Source organism: Cnephaeus nilssonii (genome assembly GCF_951640355.1).
Source record: "Cnephaeus nilssonii genome assembly, chromosome: 10".
In the NCBI taxonomy this organism is placed as follows: Eukaryota; Metazoa; Chordata; class Mammalia; order Chiroptera; family Vespertilionidae; genus Cnephaeus; species Cnephaeus nilssonii.
Window position 1 is genome coordinate 8,245,430 of NC_137081.1, and position 19,744 is coordinate 8,265,173.

General features: G+C 45.9%; 1 protein-coding gene across 8 annotated transcripts in view; it reads right to left on the reverse strand.

The window, feature by feature from the left end:
* SATB2 (SATB homeobox 2) overlaps window positions 1–19,744 on the reverse strand; it is a 219,051-nt gene that overhangs the window by 149,694 nt on the left and 49,613 nt on the right. For 7 of the 8 annotated variants that reach the window (XM_079781987.1, XM_079781991.1, XM_079781989.1 and 4 more), the window contains one exon: window positions 7,129–7,305. In XM_079781987.1, coding sequence (XP_079638113.1) covers window positions 7,129–7,305 — 177 coding nt within the window. Of the gene's footprint in view, window positions 1–7,128; window positions 7,306–13,708; window positions 13,986–19,744 lie in introns of those variants that run through there. The other variant, XM_079781990.1, reaches the window with a different exon arrangement.

A 19,744-nucleotide genomic window follows, 5' to 3' on the forward strand; every position in this document is an offset into this window, starting at 1 on the left:
TATTTTAAAAAGAATATAAACTAATACAAGAAATACAGGACTATAAACATTTGTATTAGGTATTTTCTTAAGTATCTATTAGACAGGGAAGTAAGATAAGCATTATTTTCCCCCCTGGGCAGAAGCAGTGTTTCAGGTTTGCTGTGTGAATGAACAAACATATGTGCTCACACACACGCATGAATATTTCATTGTATGTAGTGAAGGAGGGAAGAGTGTAGGGGCTTGTTAGAGATTTGTGTTGGCCCAGCCACTGTTTCACATTTTGGCCCGTCCAGCCCTAATGAGGTTCATTGAAACCTGGTTAAGAGCAATTTGGGGGTAGCTTTTTTAGCTCTCTTTTGAGAGCCACAGAATTTTTTTTTTTTTTAATGCAGCTTGTTTGTTAAAAGTTTGCTCCAAGGCCTAAATTTTCTAAATATGCACCTTTTTCCAACATTGCCCTTATAAAGAGAAAACTGCCGAGAGTATCCCAAACATGAGCATTTAATTAAAGAAGGAAAAGCAGAAAAAAAGAGAGAGCGCCAAAGAAAGAAACCAAAGAAGCAAGGCAAGGCGAGAGATCATTTTAAACCTTTCAATGGGGAGAATGTCAACCTTTCAGAGCAGGAAAACTCGGCTCCAGACAACACAGGCCTGTCAACCACCCTCCCTCAAAAAAGAGTGATTTCCTGAATTCCAAGGTTATGATTGAACTCACTGATTGTTTATTTGAGACCATAGCATTTGCAGTATTTCTAGGGTAAGAACTGCCCTTAAGTTTAGCAAAACAAAAATTATTTTGCATTAATTTGCAGCAAACCTAAGTTTTAAAAAACTTTTTATGAGCAAGGGAGACCCAATAAATTCAAAGACTTCATAGACACATCAACCAAGCACAATAAATACATCGATTTGTATGGCTCCTGACATAGCAAACTCTTAAAAAACTTTATGAAACAATTGCGGAAATGTGAACCTTGACTGAATATTTCAAGATTTTAAAAAATTATCTTTGTTTCTAAGAATCATGCTGGTATTGTGGTTATCATTGTAAAATAAGCTTTATCTTGCCCCGGCCAGGTGGCTCTGTTGTTTGAAGCACCATACCATACACCAAAAAGGTTGTAGGTTCGATTCCAGATCAGGACACATACCCAGGTTGTGGGTTCGATCCCTGGCTGGGGCAAATACAGGAGGTAACTGATCGATGTTTCTCTTTCACATCAATGTATCCTTCCCTTCCTCTCTCCCTCCCTCCCTCCTTCCCTCCTTCCCTCTCTTTCCCATCCTTTCTCTCTAAAAAAAATCAATAAAAACATCCACGGGTGAGGATAAACATAAATAAATAAATAAATAAATAAATAAATAAATAAATAAATAAAAGCTTTATGTTCAAGAAATACTTAGTAAAATATTTGTAGTTAAAATATGAGGTCTAGAATGAGCTTTAAAATATTCCAGTGGGGGAGAGGTGAGAAAAGGTTGGAGGCAGCAATAAGAAAGGTTGACCATAAAGTGTTAATTGTGAATCCTAGATAATGAACTCATGAGCATTTAATACACTAGTCTCTCTACTTGGCATATTTTGCATGTTTCCATAATAAAACATTTTTGAGAATTAATTTAAGAACAGAGCATTTCAAGCACTGAACTATCTAAACTAAAAGTGTGTTCATTTCTAATGACAAAATTTACTTTGTAAGTAACTTCTATGTAAAGTTCTTCCCAATAAAATGTTGCACAAAGCTAGTCCACTGGAAAGTTTATACTAATAAATACTATATAAAATAATAAATACTTAAAAATTAAGCCATTCCTTTTTTATATAAATATCCTTACTATTTTGGTTTTAAGTCTTACTCTATTTATTTATTGTTTTTGTTTTGTCTTTGTTTATTGATCTTTCAAAGAGAGGAAGGAAGAGAAAGAGAGAGAGAGAAACATCAGTGTGAGAGAGAAGCATTGATTAGCTTCATCCCGCACACACCCGGATGGGGGATCAAACCTGCAACCTAGGTCTGTGTCCTGACCCTTAATCAAACCGGCCACCTTTCAGTACATGGGGGGATACTACAACCAACCGAGCCACACTGGCCAGGGCTACTTATTTAATTATAAATTAGCACCAAAATTATAAACAAATTCTATATGTATTGCTATTCTCTGAACCTCAGTATTTGATATTTCTGAGCTCAGAGGGTCAAAAATCAACTAATAACCTACACTCTACACTCTTCGTGTGTAAGTAAACTGCCAGATGTAAGCTCCATGAATGCAAGATTTTTTTTCCAGTTTTTTACCCCCAGAACCTAGAAAAGTGACTGGCACATGGTAGGCACTGAATATTGCTGAATTAATTACTTTTGAAGATCAGAATCACTAAACAATATGCTTTCTTTTCATATCAGGACTCATCCTGGCCTCATAAGCAAGAATTGTATATTCATTACACAACCTTCAATAGACATTAATTCTGTGAGGTTTGTTTTTTTTATTTACTTATTTGTTTTTAATGAGGTACATTTTGCTTACCTTGAAAAACTATCTCTATGTATTGCATCATAGAAATAAAATATGCATAATTTATCATTATCTAATAAATATAAACTAAACTAAATTCCCAGGGATCACGTCTGTCACAGGACAGCCCGTGGGGAAGGACCCTGACTCTGAATGTGGGTCTTCCACCTGATAATCCTGTGCCCCAGGGAACGTTACTTCCCCTGTTTATCCGCCTCAGTTTCCTCATCTGTGGAATGGGAAACATAGTTTACTTAAAAGAGCTGTTGTGAAAATTAAATTACTTAGTAAATGTAAATTTCTGGAACAGTGTCTGACATATAGTAATTGCTCAATTAGTGTTACCTAGCAGTATGAAGACTCTAAGAAATGCCTTGGTTTATACATCATAGGGGCCTATTCATGACCTACTGACTTTAAAATCTTAAACAGAATAAAACTAGAGAAATGCATCTGTACCATGTACAAGTTTTCACATTTACGGATAAATTAGGGACAACGTGAACTGATTAGCAAAATGGGGGAAGAAGGTAGAAACTTCCTACTTTTTCAGAGAAGAATTCATGAAGTAGAATTTCATATTTATATATTGTTTTCTGATTAGAAAAAAAAGATAAAATCCCACTTAATCCACCCTGTTGACATAATATATTTCTTTTTTTTTAATATATTTTATTGATTTTTTACAGAGAGGAAGAGAGAGAGGGATAGAGAGTTAGAAACATCGATGAGAGAGAAACATCGATCAGCTGCCTCTTGCACACCCCCCACTGGGGATGTGCCCACAACCAAGGTACATGCCCTTGACCGGAATCGAACCTGGGACCTTTCAGTCCGCAGGCCGATGCTCTATCCACTGAGCCAAACCGGTTTCGGCCATAATATATTTCTTGACCTTTTTTTCTATGCATATATGTGAAATTTTATATAATTAAGACTATAGTGATAGTTGCATTACTCTGGGGGAGGGAAGAGAGGGGAGGAGAGAGGAGGAGAAGGGAAGGAGGAGAAGGGAAGGAGGGGAGGGCAGGGCAGGGCGGGAAGGGGAGGGAGAAGAATAAATGGAGTGATGAGTTTAAGTGGGGAAAGAAGATGGGGGTTTCTGCATACAAGTCCCCTAGGTTCACACCCCTCTTCCAAGAGACTAGCAGGCTTTGACTGAGAGACAGGGACACATAGCCTGCTGTACCCTATAAAATGTCCTTGCTGCTCACTACACCTTAGCACACCTCTCCTGGGAAAAGCAAAGAGCCTGCCATCTTCAGCGCTTTGCATATACAAAACAGCGGATCAGATGCATCCTGCAGCTCATATCCCTGAGAATCACAGCTCCTGGCGTGTATGCTGGGGAGTGCGGGCTTTGGGTAAGTTAGAAACATAGTGCCCATGATTTATGACGGCATCCTGTGCCTTTCTCTCTCTTGGGTACCACTATCTGGTCTGAAATAAAGAAGGTTACTATGAAAAAGGGGAGGGGTGGGAGTTGGAAATCTCTGAATTGCATTTTAGTGGAACGTCTATCATCCTTTGGAAGTAAATATTCTTTATTCATACCACCTCTGAGAGGGAGTGCCCTCTCAGAAAAAGAAACTGCCTAATCCAGACGGGGTAGGGGTGCTGGTGGGGGTGGCGGTGGGCAAGGGGGCATCCGTAATCGTGTCGACATAAAAATAAAGTCTTAAATAAATCAATAAAACTAGAAAAATAGAAAAAATAAAAATAAAATCCTCTATCAGGTTCCTCCTATTGTCCCCAACAACAGTTCCACAAACTTGGACTATGTATAGATGCTTGATTACAACCTGAAAACAAGAAAAAGAAATCGCCCCACACCCCGGGAGCATGGGTCCAGCCCCTGTCACTGGGACCTGAGCATCACTCCAAAATACTGACACTGGGAAGACATCTTGTCTTTCAAAGGCACTGTGAACACTATTCCAGCCCGATGACCGCAACTCGTTTCTGGTCATGGCCCCGTGGAAAATCGCGCTTCAAGTTCTACAGCAGGTGCAAGGAGTCCGCTCCCCCGCAGCTTAGCTCTGCCCGCAGGAAGAAGGGCTGGGGCAGGCAGTCCCAGGCGGCAGAGGACTTGCTGGTGGCTCCCCCACCCCTTGGGGAATTGCCTAAACACTCACAACCAGAACCAACACAAAACAAACCAGCAAACGAGAGACATGAAACCTCAGGCCTCGAATCCGAGGCCATCCTTTGTCCTGCTGCCTCTCTCAGCTTCCTCCCACTCTGCTGCCCGACCCGCACGTGGACCACCGGTCCCATCATGCTCTCTGCTTGTTCCACAACAACAAGCAGCAAACGGCTGACAACAAAGACCTCATGCATTCATCTCAAAGCAAACAATTCTAAGTTTTCCTATGTACCCAGAGCAGAGACCAAGCAGCCTAATTTAAAGCAAAGTACACACACCACGGCTTCTGCTTCCCTCTGAGAGATTCCAGGACGGGACCCAGCGAGGACACCTTGGCTTACCTACACAACAAAGCACACCTGTGACCTAGGGCTCCTTCCCAACGCCAATTCAACGTTTTAAACTGGCAATAGTTCGCGTCTTTTAAACCCGGGTCTTCACCAACTTTGGGGAGGCGGATGGTCGCTTCTGACTTGCCCACGGTTTAACTCTCCACTGTAGACGGTCTTTCCTCCTCGTGCGCCGCCCTGGGGGGTGCAGGGCTCTCGGTTCGCATCACTGGGTGGAACAGGGTGGCTCCCCGGTGCACACCTCCTGCGCGCCCCTTCCCGGAGCCCGTGCCAAGAAGCAAATCTCGGCCACTTAGCGCCGCGCGCTCCACATGTGAGCTCACGGCGCGCTGAGCAGCCTGCTAACGGAGATGGATGGCCTGTCAGGCAGGAAGCTGGCACACCAGGATGCAAGCAGTGGGAGACAGCGACCTTTACCTTCAGAGAGAAATAGCCCTAAAATGGCATGAAAAGTTTGGGGGGGGGAGGAGGGGCGATCCCTTTATTTCATAGCACGGAATGAAAGCATGCTGCCAGGATGCAATTTGCTCGCGATCACCTCTGGAATCCTTCCCACCAGAAGGGAAGCCCTCGGAGAAAGGAGGTGAATCATCCTTTACTGAGCTGCTGTGAAAACAGCGCACGCCACGATGCACCGTAGGTGGCACCAGGTGGGGTTCGGAATGCACTTGGGCCCACAACCATCCAACGTTCTGGACCCCCTGGTTTCGGAGGGGTTGTTATTTTGGTAGAACGAAGATAGAATTTAGATACTTCATGGCAGCATCTTTTAAGGTAATGATCTGCTTACAAAATCAGAGTCCAGAGCCTGATCACTGAAATCCCGTGTCCTCGGTCACCATAGTTGTTACTCTGCATGAACAGCTTAACCTCGCCTGGTTTCCTTATCTGAGTAAATGGATGTTCTGACTGACAGTTCTCAGGAATTTCTGGAAGGGGAACTCGTACACAAAACAGCCAAGACCCCTGGCCCATCCACACGTGTGAAGATGGTCGTTTATAGGGACATAGGTAGGAAACTGGGCTATAAAACAGAACCCCTAAGTCACAGGTTTCTCTCCTCTAGTTGTAACGATTATCATAAACTCTGCAATTCAATCATTTCAGCTGGAAGACAAGGATAATCATTCCATTGAGTCAAAAAAAAATTTTCTATTCTTCAAGGTTTGGGGGCTGTTTTTGTTGTTGTTTTGTCGGTCCTCTGGCAGGAGGAACAATGGCTCTGCCTAGAAGGCGGCAGCCCGGGCGCACAATGGGCTCCCCGGCCCACAATGCACGCGGAAATACGGATGCAATGTTAATATTCAATTAAATCGGTAAGAGGGATTGATCACAATGACACTGAGGTTTTCTTTTCTTTTCTTTTTTTTTTTTTTTTTAATGAATGGATTACATCAAAACTACAGAGCAGCATTCACAGATACAAAAGTCAGATGCATCCATTTTTGGTCTATTTAATTAGAAGCCGATTGTAAAGTGCGGAAGTTGCAGTGAATACATTTTTAAAACTGAGCGCTTATAAATCATGTACTGAAGTTCGGCAAGTTCGGAATGAAACACCTCAACACCAGCTCAAAAACATACCCATGTGGGGACGTAGAGAAAATACCAGAGTTATCAATGAAAAACAATCAAAAGCACCGTGGGATGGTCACTTTGAAATGCAAGGTGATGTGGGTGGCTCCAGAGGTGCTGGTCCAATCTCTCCTAACACAACCAGAACATAAGACTCCACCCTGCCAAGCGTGGCTCGGGGATTGGGCGTCGACCTATGAAACCAGGAGGTCATGGTTCGATTCCCGGTCAGGGCACATGCCCGGGTTGCAGGCTAGAACCCCAGTGTGGGGCGTGCAGGAGGCAGCCGATCCATGATTCTCTCTCATCATTGACGCTTCTATCTCTCTCTTTCCCTCTCCCTTCCTCTCCGAAATCAATAAAAATACATTTTTTAGAAAAGACTGCACAAAATATTCTGCTGCTCACTGCTTGAGAAAGATGCCCCATTTGACCATCCTCCTCCAACCCTTGTTTGGAGAATTACTTCAGGGAACACACCCTTCCTCACATCACGACAGACAAAAGGCATGAGGCGGGGGGGGGGGGGGGGGGGAGGGTGGAGGGGAGGAGTACCTTGGGCCTGGGCCGCGGAGCTGTGGGAGTAACCCAGGGCCAGCAGCGCCGTCTCCACCAGCTGGCTGAAGAGCACGTCCTTCCGAACCAGGACGAACTCGGCGTGCTCCTCTCTGTTGTCATATTCGAGAGAGCCGTCCAACTGCTCCACCACGCAGAAGACAGGAATCATCAGACCTGGGGGGGGACACGAGGCAGAGGCAAAACGCAAACATTACCAAGCGCATCTCGGTCACCAGGACGAGAAGGGAAGAGACAGTCGTAAAAGTCACTCAGCTGTGATCCATGATGGTTTAGATTACACAAGCCTCCCAGGCAGGTGGGCCTAATGGGAAAGCTGTGGGTCCTCCCCTCCTTTATGACTCTCAGGCCCGGCCAGCCTGCCCCAGGCCGCGGCCGAAGGCCTCCGATGCCAGTCATTAAAAGGAGGGCCGCGCCTGAGCTCCCAGGTGGCACACAGGTGAGGTCCAGGCGGCCTGCGGGCCCCTCGCACCCTTCCCCTTCGAGTCTGTGGTTTTATCATTAACTATCCATCAGGACGAGTGTTTTCAGGTCAGATCTGCTTTGGTCGGAAAGTGCTGTAAATTTCCCAGTAGGACGGTAGGTTGGACTTCAGGGCCTGTGCCATTGTGTGACTATGTACCAGAACGTCAAAAGGCGTATTAGAGACATTTCTCCTCTATATTTTATGTTTCTAAATCCTGATAAACAGGTCATCCATGAGCCTGAAATAACCCATCCCTGAACGTCCTAATGGTTAGCTTAGGTCACAATATACATCGAAATAAAAAAACTTTTGTCTTCTTTAAAATTATGATTTTTATCCACCTACACCCATGACCACTGGAAGAGGATTGTCTCTTCTTGTGTTTTCAGAGAAAAGAAGTAAACTCCCCCAAAGAATAAAGCAAATTAGTCTCGTTAAAAATCTGTTGAAATCTGTTGTCACTGAAATATTTCTCTGCTTTGTATCAAAGTGTGAAAAGCTAAAAAATGCTTCATTTGCCAAAGATTTTTATAAACTGTTTTTTATTTAAAAAAAAAAAAGTTGTACAGGAGTTTAAATCTAAACATAGCCAAGGCATGAGAAGATCGAAGTTTCACCAACATACAAGCAATAAACATGGACTCTGTCCCATGCGACCTACACAAATGAGGATGTGGCGGACTAACAATCGGGTCTGGATCTTCTCTCTGTGCAAGGAAGATCCAAAGTTCCGAAGGATGGTGGGCAGGTGGAGAGGGGGGGAGGTGGGGGTGCGTGTCACACTGAAGAGGACCCCTCTGGGCGCTGCCGTGCGGAGGGCGAGGGGCCTTCCCCGTGGCCGGAGCCTGGCAGCCTGACTCACGCTGACCTGGACAGAGAGGGTGCCAGCAGGCACTCCAGCTCGCAGACTTCTGTTCTGAAGATAATACAAAGGCACAACTGGTTCCCAGGTGCTAATTATTATTATTAAAGATACTAAGTATTGGGTGTCATTATTAAGTGCTATCCTTATTAACAATAATAACACTCATTAGGAACGGTTATCATTAGAGATCGTGGTAATCGTTATTAAGCTGGCACAACCCTCGAACCAGTCACACCACATCATCCCTGACTCAGTGTCCACTCTGGACAACAGCAAAGCACCAGCGCTGCTGAGAGCAAACGCACCATCGATGGGGCGGACTTATGGGAAACAGGAAATAAGGATGGAGCAGACGAATGGTTCTAGACAAATCAGAGAATGCAGCCTGGCCACCGGGTGCCTTACAAAATACATTTTTAAAGAAATGCTTATTTATTTATTTATGCCCAGTGTATTCCCAAATGTAAGGAAGACATGTAATGAGTAGTAAAAGCTAGATTTCCTCCAAAGTATCTCATTCAGGTATCCAATTTGTATTCCCTGAACACCTACTGTGTGCCAGGAATCCCCCGTGGCACCAGGGAGACAAGTGAGAGCAAGTCTGATTGGCTGCTGCCCTCCATGCAGTTGCAGGGGCTGTAAAATCTCCCGAAGCAAGAATAACAACGTTTTATAGGACCCCCTCCTGAGAGGCCCTGCCGCCAGGGAGCAGCCCCTGTTAGACCTTTGAACGCTCACATACCGGTACATCCTCTCTGTCCGAGGAAGCAGGTGGGTTTCTACTTTTAAAGGTTTCAATACACGCACACACAGGGCCGTGTGGGCAGGGGTGCCATGAGCCACCCCCCACTGATACCCGTGTGTACGTGAGTCTCGATGCTGACAATCCCTGTGCAGTTCCTAATGCCAACACCTGAGTGTCACGCATCTGCGAGTCACAGATAACACCTTCCCATGAATCCAGGGGCTCCGGGAGCTATTACGTACCCATTAGTCAGGAACCATAAATCCTCCTCAAGTGTAGGGTCGATTGAGAAAACTTAAGACCCTATTAATTCTTAAAAATGGTATTCATAGTTCGAGGAGCTCAATATGAACTACAGCATGGTGGCACAGGGGTCTACTCCACGGAGGGCCTTATACTTAGGAAGTGTCAGTGACCGAAATCCTTCCTAAACATTTCAGTTCAGTGATTGAAGGAAGCAGTTGCTGTCTGACATGATAACCGTAACTCCTCACAGTCAAAGAGCAAACACCCATCCCTCACACGCATCCCCTACTTAGTTAGAAAGAAAAAACAAGGGCTTTGAGGTAATTTATAAAATAAAGCAATATTAACCAGAAGGGTGTGATAATAAGTGTGTTCTGAAGCCCTTATGTATGAGATACCAAAGAAAATCATAAACAGGTCATATTTAATCCCTAGAAAAATGTACCTCTTCGCTGGGATTTCATCAAACAGTTATGAAATTTTTGCAATGGAATACAACCGTTACAAAAGAAGGGGACGACACGAAAAACAGACTCAATTTCCAGTGACAATGACAAGAGAGACGAAAAACAGTACAATCGAGGTCAATTGTGGGGAAGAAGAAAATTAACGTCCAGGTTCTTAAAGCCTTTGGAGGCAACTCCGTGGGGGGTGGGGAGATGAGAGAATGTATAGAAATGTATTCCAAAAAAAGGTGTTTATCCGTTTGGTCCCCCCCCCCACACACACACACACACACTCTCCAGGCAAAATGAGAAAAAACAAAGAGAAAGGAAAAAGTGGCAACTGATGAAAATATAGAGACTGTTTGGAAAGCACTTCCAAAAACAAATGAAGAATGGGAAAAGGCAAAAGAGAAGTCCAGTAAGAGAAGAGCCATGTAAAACCAAAAGGCTCTGACAACAAAAGTCAGAAATAACCACGAAGGAAAAAGCAACCCTTGCCCAGCCCTACGTCGAGCGCTCGTGGCCTTGTTTTCTGACGGCAGCACAGACCCATTTCCAGATGATCAGTGGGACCTTTGAGCCTTCGGATCGGAAGCCTCACTAAGCCTTTTACAATTGTGGGAGGGGAGCCGGGAGTCTAACGCAGGAGACAGGCACAGAGCCACAGCCATTGGAAAAAATCACACGCGGTTCTGCCGATGGGGCTACATGGTGAGTGCTGTTGTCATAGAGGCAAGATAAGCGTGAGGCTCTCTCTCCTAGAAAAACGCTTTCCCCACTGTCAGTAGTGGTGCGGCTCAAAGTGCCCCTGTCACTGCGACCTGATTTCTGAGGTGTGTGTCATTAGAAAGAGCCACCTGAGCTTCGCCGCCCGCCATGAGCACAGAGACCTGGAGGGAGGTGGCTGAAGATGGGGTGACTAAGCTCCGAGTCAGGAGGCAGGCAACCCTTGAATCAAATCCTGGCACTCAAACCCTTGAATCAAATCCTGTCCCCGCTTCCCTGAGAGAATGACCTTAAACCATGCATTTGACCTCAAATTCCTCCTAGCAAAATGCAGGTGATAATATCCACATCCCAGAGCTGCTGTGAGGAATAAACAGTGCAATCTAGTTAAACTGTCTGACAGCCCTCAAACAGTGGGAGCTATCTGTTTATCTTATTTCAAAATCAGTATTCATACATTTCATGGAGAAAAAAAAAAAGAGACCAATAATTTTTTTTCAGGGTCCCATAATCAATACTCAGGATACTTACTAAAAAGCATTTCTTTGTAATAAAAATATTACTAATAATCACTGAGTAGCCAGATTTTATAAGATGCAAAAAATTTAAAAAAATGGCCTGAAAGGTTCCATGTGCCCAATAGCCAAATGGTAAACGTGGTAAGAGCACCACACTAGAAAACTGCCTCTCCAATACAACAGCCACTCACCGTATGTGGCCGCTGAGCACTCGAAATATGGCTAGTCCTGAATTGAGATGCACTGTAAGTATAAAACCCAAACTCAATTTCAATGACTTAGTAGCAAAAAATAAATAAAAATAAGTACACCATGAATAATTAAAATTAACTGATAGAGAAATAATATTCGGAATAAAACATTATTAGATTATTTGCACTTGTTTAACTTTTTTTTTAAATAAAGCTACTAGAGCCTGGCCAGCAGGGCTTAGTAGTAGTTGAGCTTCAATCTATGAACCAGAAGGTCACGGTTCGATTCCCGATCAGGGCACAAGCCCGGGTTGCGGGCTCGATTCCCAGTGTGGGGCGTCCAGGAGGCAGCCGATCAATGATTCTCTCTCATCACTGATGTTTCCATCTCTCTCTCCCTCTCCCTTCCTCTCTGAAATCAATAAAAATCTATTAAAAACAAACAAATAAAGCTACTAGAATATTTAAAGTTACATGTGTGTCTTGTATTTTTTTTTCTACCAGACAGAGCTGCTGTAAGCAATCTGCCAAACACCAGCACATCCGAAGGCTTCCCGACACAGGATAAATTCACGAGACACTGGTAGCTAGGAAACTGAACGACTGTCATGAGCACTTCTGAAGGCTCCTCGGCCATCATGCCTCGGTGTTCCAGGTCGTGGGAGGCCTGAGGGCAGGGGTACTGTTGGTGAAACCCAAAATCGAGCATGCATGATGTCTTCTCTGTATCCGCCAGCAAGCTGCAGCCTACTGTATTCCCAACTCTATTAATCCAGCCCCTGTCACAGGGAAAGGCTTTTTCCCGTTCCTCCGACTTAAAGAACAACGACAGCGTTCCAGAAATACCACGACACTGCCATGAAAGGGCCTGAGGAGCAAGCATTCTCCAGCGCTCGGGGTGTCAGCCGCCCCATGAACGACGCAGGAAGGTCCGGCAGACGACCGGATTCCACGCCTTCCACGCAAGTTAGGGTACAAAGCAAACTCTGCTTTGCATAGCAGCTCCCAACTCATCAAGTACTCTTCCATATTCCCTCCCCACGTTCACCCTGGGAGAGGGTTATTCTTATTCACCTTTAATAAATGAGGCAACTAAAACTGTGAGAAACTGCCCAGCTAGGGTGGCTCAGTGGTTGAGTGTCAACCTATGAACCAGGAGGTCAAGGTTAGATTCCCAGCCAGGGCACATGCAGGGGTTGTGGGCTCGATCCTCAGTGGGGGGCATGCTGGAGGCAGCTGATCAATGATTCTCTCTCATCTCCGATGTTTCTCTCTCTCTCTCTCTCTCCCTCTCCCTTCCTCTCTGAAGTCAATACTCTGAGAAACTAAGTAACATGCCCAAAGAAACCCAGTGAGGCAAAAGGAGAGCAGTTCAGGTTAGCCAACTCTAAACCCCAAGCATTCTGCTTTCTTGGGGGTCAAAAAATAACACTCCCAAGCCCACCCCCACAGAGATCTACAGGCGTGGCCTTTTAGTAAAGGACCCTTCCCCACTTGCTGTGCCTAGTGGCTGACCTGCGTTGCCTGTCAGTGAATTCGCCTTCTTAGGGCCTACCCCAGGTCAGGCACTGGGCTAGGCATCGAGGAACCGAACACATCCCCAACCTTCAGGCCCTCACAGACAAAGAAAGGCCCCAATCCAGGGCCACACTCTGACGTGAGCGAGCATGGTCTCCACCCTCCTACCCGGCCCCTTAGATCCTGGGTCCACCCGCACGCAGGCGTGGACCTGCCGCGGGGATGACAGGAGCCGGTCTGAGATGACAGGAGGCCAGCCCTTCTCCTCCCCTCTTTCCAAGGGCTCCTGCAACCACCTGCGGGAAGAAGGCCCGTCCCTTCCGCGGGGCCGCCAGTACATCTGGTCCCATCACCTGAGGAGGGCCCAGGGCTAAGTGAAGATTCCAAAGGCTTCAGGGCAGAGCTTCCCATGTCTGCTCTTTGTATAAAACCGAGCCTGGAGCAAAGCACCACACTCAGCAACCCCCACCATCAATAAATCACAGAACCCCTCAACACCAACCAGTCCCACCCAGTAAATCGAATGTGTCATACAGGGTCTTCCAGGGACTGGCGGAGAGGGAGGGAGGGTGGCCGCTATCATTTCTTATTGCAAATTTACTGGAAAAACAAAACAACCACTTACTTGCTATAAAACACCTCTCTCTCTCTCTCTCTCTCTCTCTCTCTCTCTCTCACACACACACACACACACACACACACACACACACACACGGTCATATTCACACAGACAACAAGAGAAATAACTTGCCAATGTTAACCTCTAGACACTTCCTTCCAACAATGAAAGCAAGTTTGAGCACCAAGAATTGCAACCAAAGACAGAAAGAGAGAATACGGTTGGTGACCCGCATATCCCCGCCGGGGTCTCAGCCAAAATTTCCCAATGGATCCAACGGATCTGTCCTTCTCCCCTTGTCTGCCCTGCTGTCCTCTCCCAGACACCGGACCTCCGGAGCCAGGGCAGCCGGAAGTGCCACATTCCACGGTTCCCCTCTGGCCACCGTTCCCCCAGGGGCTGAGCTCAAACGTTCCAGAGATAAAAAATGCTAACCCTCACTGTCCGGCCCCTGAGTAGTGCCTTCATCCCCTTAGATATACTGCCATTGTAAAAGAAACACACTGTACCCCACATTAGCTGCCGATGAAAAGAACTTCAGGCCATGAAATAAAGACATATTATAACCAGTCTTGGGAGGGGGGGGAGAACCACCACTTTAGGGGACAAGGGAGCCACCCACAGGTGACCAGACGTCCACTCCCAAGGTTCCTCCGTCTCCTTAGCTTGGGAACTACAGATCCCATGGAGGAGTGGTCCCCTTGTTTGTGCCGTGGGCTGGTGTTTCCCTCTTACTGAGGAGGAAGCAGGAGCCGAGGCAGAGGCGGGACAGCTGACGGCCTGGGTGGCTCCAGGTGGAGAAACAGGCAAACCTATGATGATGGGGAAGGAGCTTTCTGCCTGATCAGCCCTCGAAGGGACAAATGAGCTGGATGTGCAGAAATCAGACTTCTTGCTCCTCCGCGACCCATCGGCTTGTATCTCCAGAGCAGACCTCCAACCAAAGCTTCAACAAGCAGGCTCCTTGGTGGGGGTGGGGGAGGGGGTGGGGGCTGCAAAGGGGATCTGATCAAGAAATATTTTATCCTCAGAGTCCCCTCTACTAAAACCAGAAGCTACCTTTCAGACCCTGAGGTACATCCTAACTTTGGAAGACGAGAACAAAAGTAGACCGAGGATTGGGGCCGGCGGGGTGAACTCCGGTCCTCTTCTCACTTGTTACCCCGAAGTCTCAAATTGGGGTAGGGTGGCAGAGAAGGAAGATGGATTTGTGGGTCTGGAGTTCCAGAACCATGACTCCAGACCCATTCAGGCTGAGATCACCATTCCGCCTGGCAATCCTCTCCGGTTCAGAAACGTGGTGGCAGGATCCCGGGGGGGCTGGCAATTTGCACAATGGCATTCCACAGGCGCACGGGAGGCACAGCGTGTGCCTGGGCCACACCGGGGAGCTGGGCCGCAGCAAGCCTGACCCGAGGCACTAAGTCCCTGATGACAGACGTGCCCACTTAGCCAATGACGGGGCCGCCGCCCCTCCTCCAACATCAGCTGGACTCAGGGAAGTCTCCTTCAGTCCCCCACTCTCCCCGCACCCCTGAGCTGCCCTACAGCAGGCCCACAATAAATGCTGGCTCCGTGGAACCCAATGCTCATCCAGTTGAACATGCCTAGCATCACTGATAGGTGGTGTGGCCCTGTTTGTCCCCGTGACACCCCAGCAGCTGAGCTTGTCCACGTCACGTCGGCACTGCATCCAGCAGCAGCAGACAGGAAACCCGTCCCAGAAAGGACCGCACAGGGGGCTCAGGAGCTCGCCCCACGTTCTCGGGGGGAGCACACCACACCCCAGGGCTGTGCACGACCACTGGTGACAGAACCTGTCGGCTTACCACCTGGAAGGCATGGCAGTCATTGGTGTGTGACTCCAGGGCCAGCCGCACTGTACCCCGTGACTATGCACCCCTGGGGCCCGGGGGGCTTACCTGCAGGCCCACCCAAGTCCAACGTGGCAGGACGGCAGCATCTATTCTAAGGTTAATAACCGCAGAGCGAGACAAAAATGTTTACTGATCCCAGATTTTTTTTTTAATGTTTTTAAGGAAAAAAGTAGAATACGCAAGTTTGTGTATCACAGACAAGTTCACACATGTGGCATATTGTTTCACTAAATTTTGGGGGTTCCTTTCACAGTGGGTTACAGATGCAGATGTTAGTAAGTGTCGAGACTCAATGGCATGTTAAATGGGACTGTACCCTAAAATTCACCAACCTCAGGGTTCTGTCTTCCATCCTCCATTAAGTAAAATTTTATTCTGGAGCTTTCTCAGAGGATAATTTTTTGAATAATATTTAAGTGAAGATGCATTTGCCACTTGCCTCATTCTCATTATTCTCTCTGGGAAAGCAATTTGCAAATCAGAGTCCCGTAAGTCCAAAAGGAGTCGATAAAATTTCCTTTATGCAATCATTTGCTTCATCACCTCAGGTTCTGAACTCCACCTACATGTTATTTTATCTAATTTAACAATTAAAATGAAAAACCCTTGATTAGTTTCTCGAGCGTGGTGTTAAGGAAAGGTTGGCTGTACTGAGGTTCTCTAGCGAGGAATTAATAACGGAATCAAGCACTCGCTGCCAATAAGACAAGACTACCCAGGTTTCTAGTGGGGATATTTCATAGCACACGCGTGTTTTCTTTGGGGAGCTTAACTCACCAAAATTATTAAAAACTGAGCTCAAACACTGGTGCAAAGTCCCAAAGGAAATCATATGAGAGTGGAGAGATTTTTTTTCTTTTATCAAATAAAACCCTGAAAAGGTAAAGTTTTTATAGTGGAAAATAAAAGGATTTCTCCCTTACAAAAGGAAACCTTACTGGCTGTGCTTAGGGTTCAAACAAGAAAACAGGCAGGGGTGTGTACCAGGCGTGTGAATTTCATCCCTGTGAGCGAATGCAGGCTGACAATGCTGAGCTGAGCGGGGCAGCCATCGCCACCTTCCCCAGCCACCAGGACCCACTCTCATGCGGGCCCCTCACCCATGCCTCAACCGAGACCCCTCCTTGAACGGGCTGACAGCAGAAGGAGACAGGGAAAGAGAAGAGAGCAAGACCGTGAAGAGCAGGGTGCCCTGCAGTCCCCTCGGGGCACACGGGGACCTCAGACGGCAATACGGAGGGTATTATTGCTGTGACTGAGATGAAGTTAATAAACCCAGCTCACAGGCTGGGGAAAGCCGGGTGCCCACAGATGGGCTCCAAGATGTGTTACGTGTGTGTGTGTGTGTTACATGTATGTGTACCTGCGTAATCTACAGCAATTGTTTAACCAGGAAAAACAGAGCAGATAAAGCAAGTGTATTCCTTTTTTCATTTGAAGACATCCACTTTATAATGTCTACAGATTCCAAAAGGAAATGCTAAATTTAGCATTAAAATAACCTAGGAAACCCCTTAAGCCACTGCATATAAATCCAGTGAAAATCTTAGAGTCGTCCTTGACATTATCCAAAGGAAACCATCCAGCCACAGGAGCGTGATTCTTTGAGAAGTGTCACCAAAGCCCAAAGTGACCGGTTTCCTGAAAAAAATAATTATTAAAAAAAATCTAAATATTAAGAAAAAAATAAGTTTCTACCTTCCTTAAAGAAAAAAAAAAATAAGGCCCTGGAAAAGCACCCCATCATTTTAAATTTTGGGGGTAATCCCAGCTATAAAACATCTCAATTTGAAAAAGATTTCACTCCCCTCAGATTCTCTGGATTCATAAATCCTTTTCTATAGTAATTTCTGAGCCACAAAGGCAACAGTTTCAAAAGAGATCTAATCTCCCAAGCTCAACACAAAATAACAGAGAGACAGGTCAGAGGCTCCTTCCAAACTCCGCATTAGAGGAGGCTGGGGTGCCTGGGCGGGTGTAACACGGGCCTGGGTGTGAACTCGGGGACTGGTGTGGCGCAGGCCTCTCGTGTCCAGGTGAGAGGGGCTATTTGATCTCTGCACCCTCTCAGCCCAGATCCGGGTAACGATGGTGAAAGAAGCTATACCTAACCGTTTCCAGGCATCTACGTTCATTTCTTTCGTTTGGTAACAGAAGTGGGATCACAAACAGATACGTTTTCAAAGAGCAAGCCTGTGTATGTTGTCTATACCAGGGGCTGCCCGCGAGCCAGACGGCCTGGGGGGGGGGGGGGTCCCATCGCAGGAAGAGGGCATATCTCGGGGGCGCTCCCTGCTCAGAAAGAACCGCTTCCAAGCTCGACATCCATCTCCCATATAATCATGTTTGACAGAATATAAGCTCTTGGCAGTGAACTTGTTTACAATAAATGCTTAGTTTGGGTACATGGGCTGCATTTCAGTCTTATAAATATCAAACACAACCCTACAACAGCCCCATTATGAAGCTGAGAATTATTTTGCTATAAATCTTTTTATTGGGGGGCCAAAGGGAATTACTTTGCAGCTTGTTTTCCACTAACCACTTGGAGCAGTGTGAAAAGAGGTACATTTATACTCCGACCCTGTGCTAATTGGGATTCTGTGGGTTTCCACGGGAGAACGCACAGTATCCACCCTGAGCGCGCAGGTGGGTCCCCCGACAGTCGGGCCATGGCGGCAAAAAAATAAAAATAAAAAATACATGTGCAACGGAACGGTTCTTCCTGGAGTCGCAGCGTTGGCCTCCAGTTCTTTTTCCTCCTGAAACTCCCTGGGGAACTAATGGCCATTTGTGACAGATTGGCAGGCTTTCACTGGTAAGCTCCAGTTTAGGGAGATTTATAAGTTCGCCGTAAAAATGTGCTTAAGGCCCAAACTGACTATATGAATGGGCCTGTAAACAGAGCTAGTTTCTCTGAATGTTACCTGGTGATTCATTTGAAAAGAAAAAAGATATCAGGATCACCTTATTTACCCCTGTCAAGTACCTTTACTTGGGTCTTAAATGTGTAATAACTTCCCTTTCAGAGAACAATTTGCTCCTCTTATCCGTCCTCAATAACAGTGAAGGGGGTTTAGTCTTCTAAGACCACATCTGCCAAACCTATAGGACAAAACCTTGTCTGAATGGAGCGTTGTAAGCTGGAAGCCTGGCAAAGCTGGGGGGCGGGGGGGGTACCCACGCTCAGCCCCATCCTCCACGCACGCCTTTCTCCAGGAAGGTACCCCTCACCAGCATTCTCAACACCTTCTGGTTATCAAGTGATGGCACTTTATCCCTGCTGGGCTTCTGCACTTGTTTCTTAATTTCACAATGACCTTGTCATCAGATTCCTATAGCAGTTTAACTTGAACATAACAATGACATATAGAAAAGATCATTGTAAGAATCCTAGTGTAAGTATGTTTTCCAAAATAACAAATACTGGGAAATACAGTCACTTCATTACTTAAAAGTGAGATTCAACTCCTTTCCTTCTAGTCAACGTAATAATTCCAGTTGATGTAAACTAATGTTGTATGTCTCTCCACTTCTAATGAAGAAGACAAGCAACTGATTTATAAGTTTCAAGGGTCATGAAATATAATTTTATTTAAAAAAAATGTTACCACATGACTTCAGTATATGAGAGAGACAGAGAGCGAGAAAGAGAGGAAAAATATTTTCATTGCATTATCAGCCTCACAGATCTTTCTTGTTCATATCAAAAACACTAGCTTGCAATGTGAACTAATGGAAAATTGTTAAATTCACCTAAAATAATCACTCCCTCTTTTGAACTAAATAAGCCCTTTTAAAACCTTTGACTATTTAGCTGCTATTTACTTGGAGGAGGGGAGACATGGAGAAGGTGACTGTATGAAAAAAAAAATACTTTTATTGTAGAACAAAAATTCCCTCCAAGGCAAGAAGACGCGATGCCAAGTTCCACCCAGAATTAATGTTTAGGTTTAAATTATAAGGTCCAGAGAAAACAGAACCACTAAAAGACCCTTAAAGCTCATGGCATTCGTCAACGCCGTTAGGCTATGTAAATGTTAAAACTGAAAAACCCTTTGCGGACAAAAGTTTGTAATGAAAGCACTATTAACTGGGCTCTCTGAACTGAATGTTTTAAGCCTCTTGAGCTGTTTGATGTAAATTCCACTCAGAGGCAGAGGATGCGCGGGACAGGGTGGGACTAGGAGACCCCCAACGGGAGGGGTTCCCTGCCTCTCCTATTCCTTTCCTCGTGCCGCTCTCAGAAAGCTTTTTAAATACTGAGCCCGAGACCACTCTGAGCCACGGAGGACAGACCTCTTCTCCATAACAGTCAACAGCCTCCACCCCAGGCTCCTGCTGCCGGATCGCCAGCATTGTCTGAGGTTCGTTCACG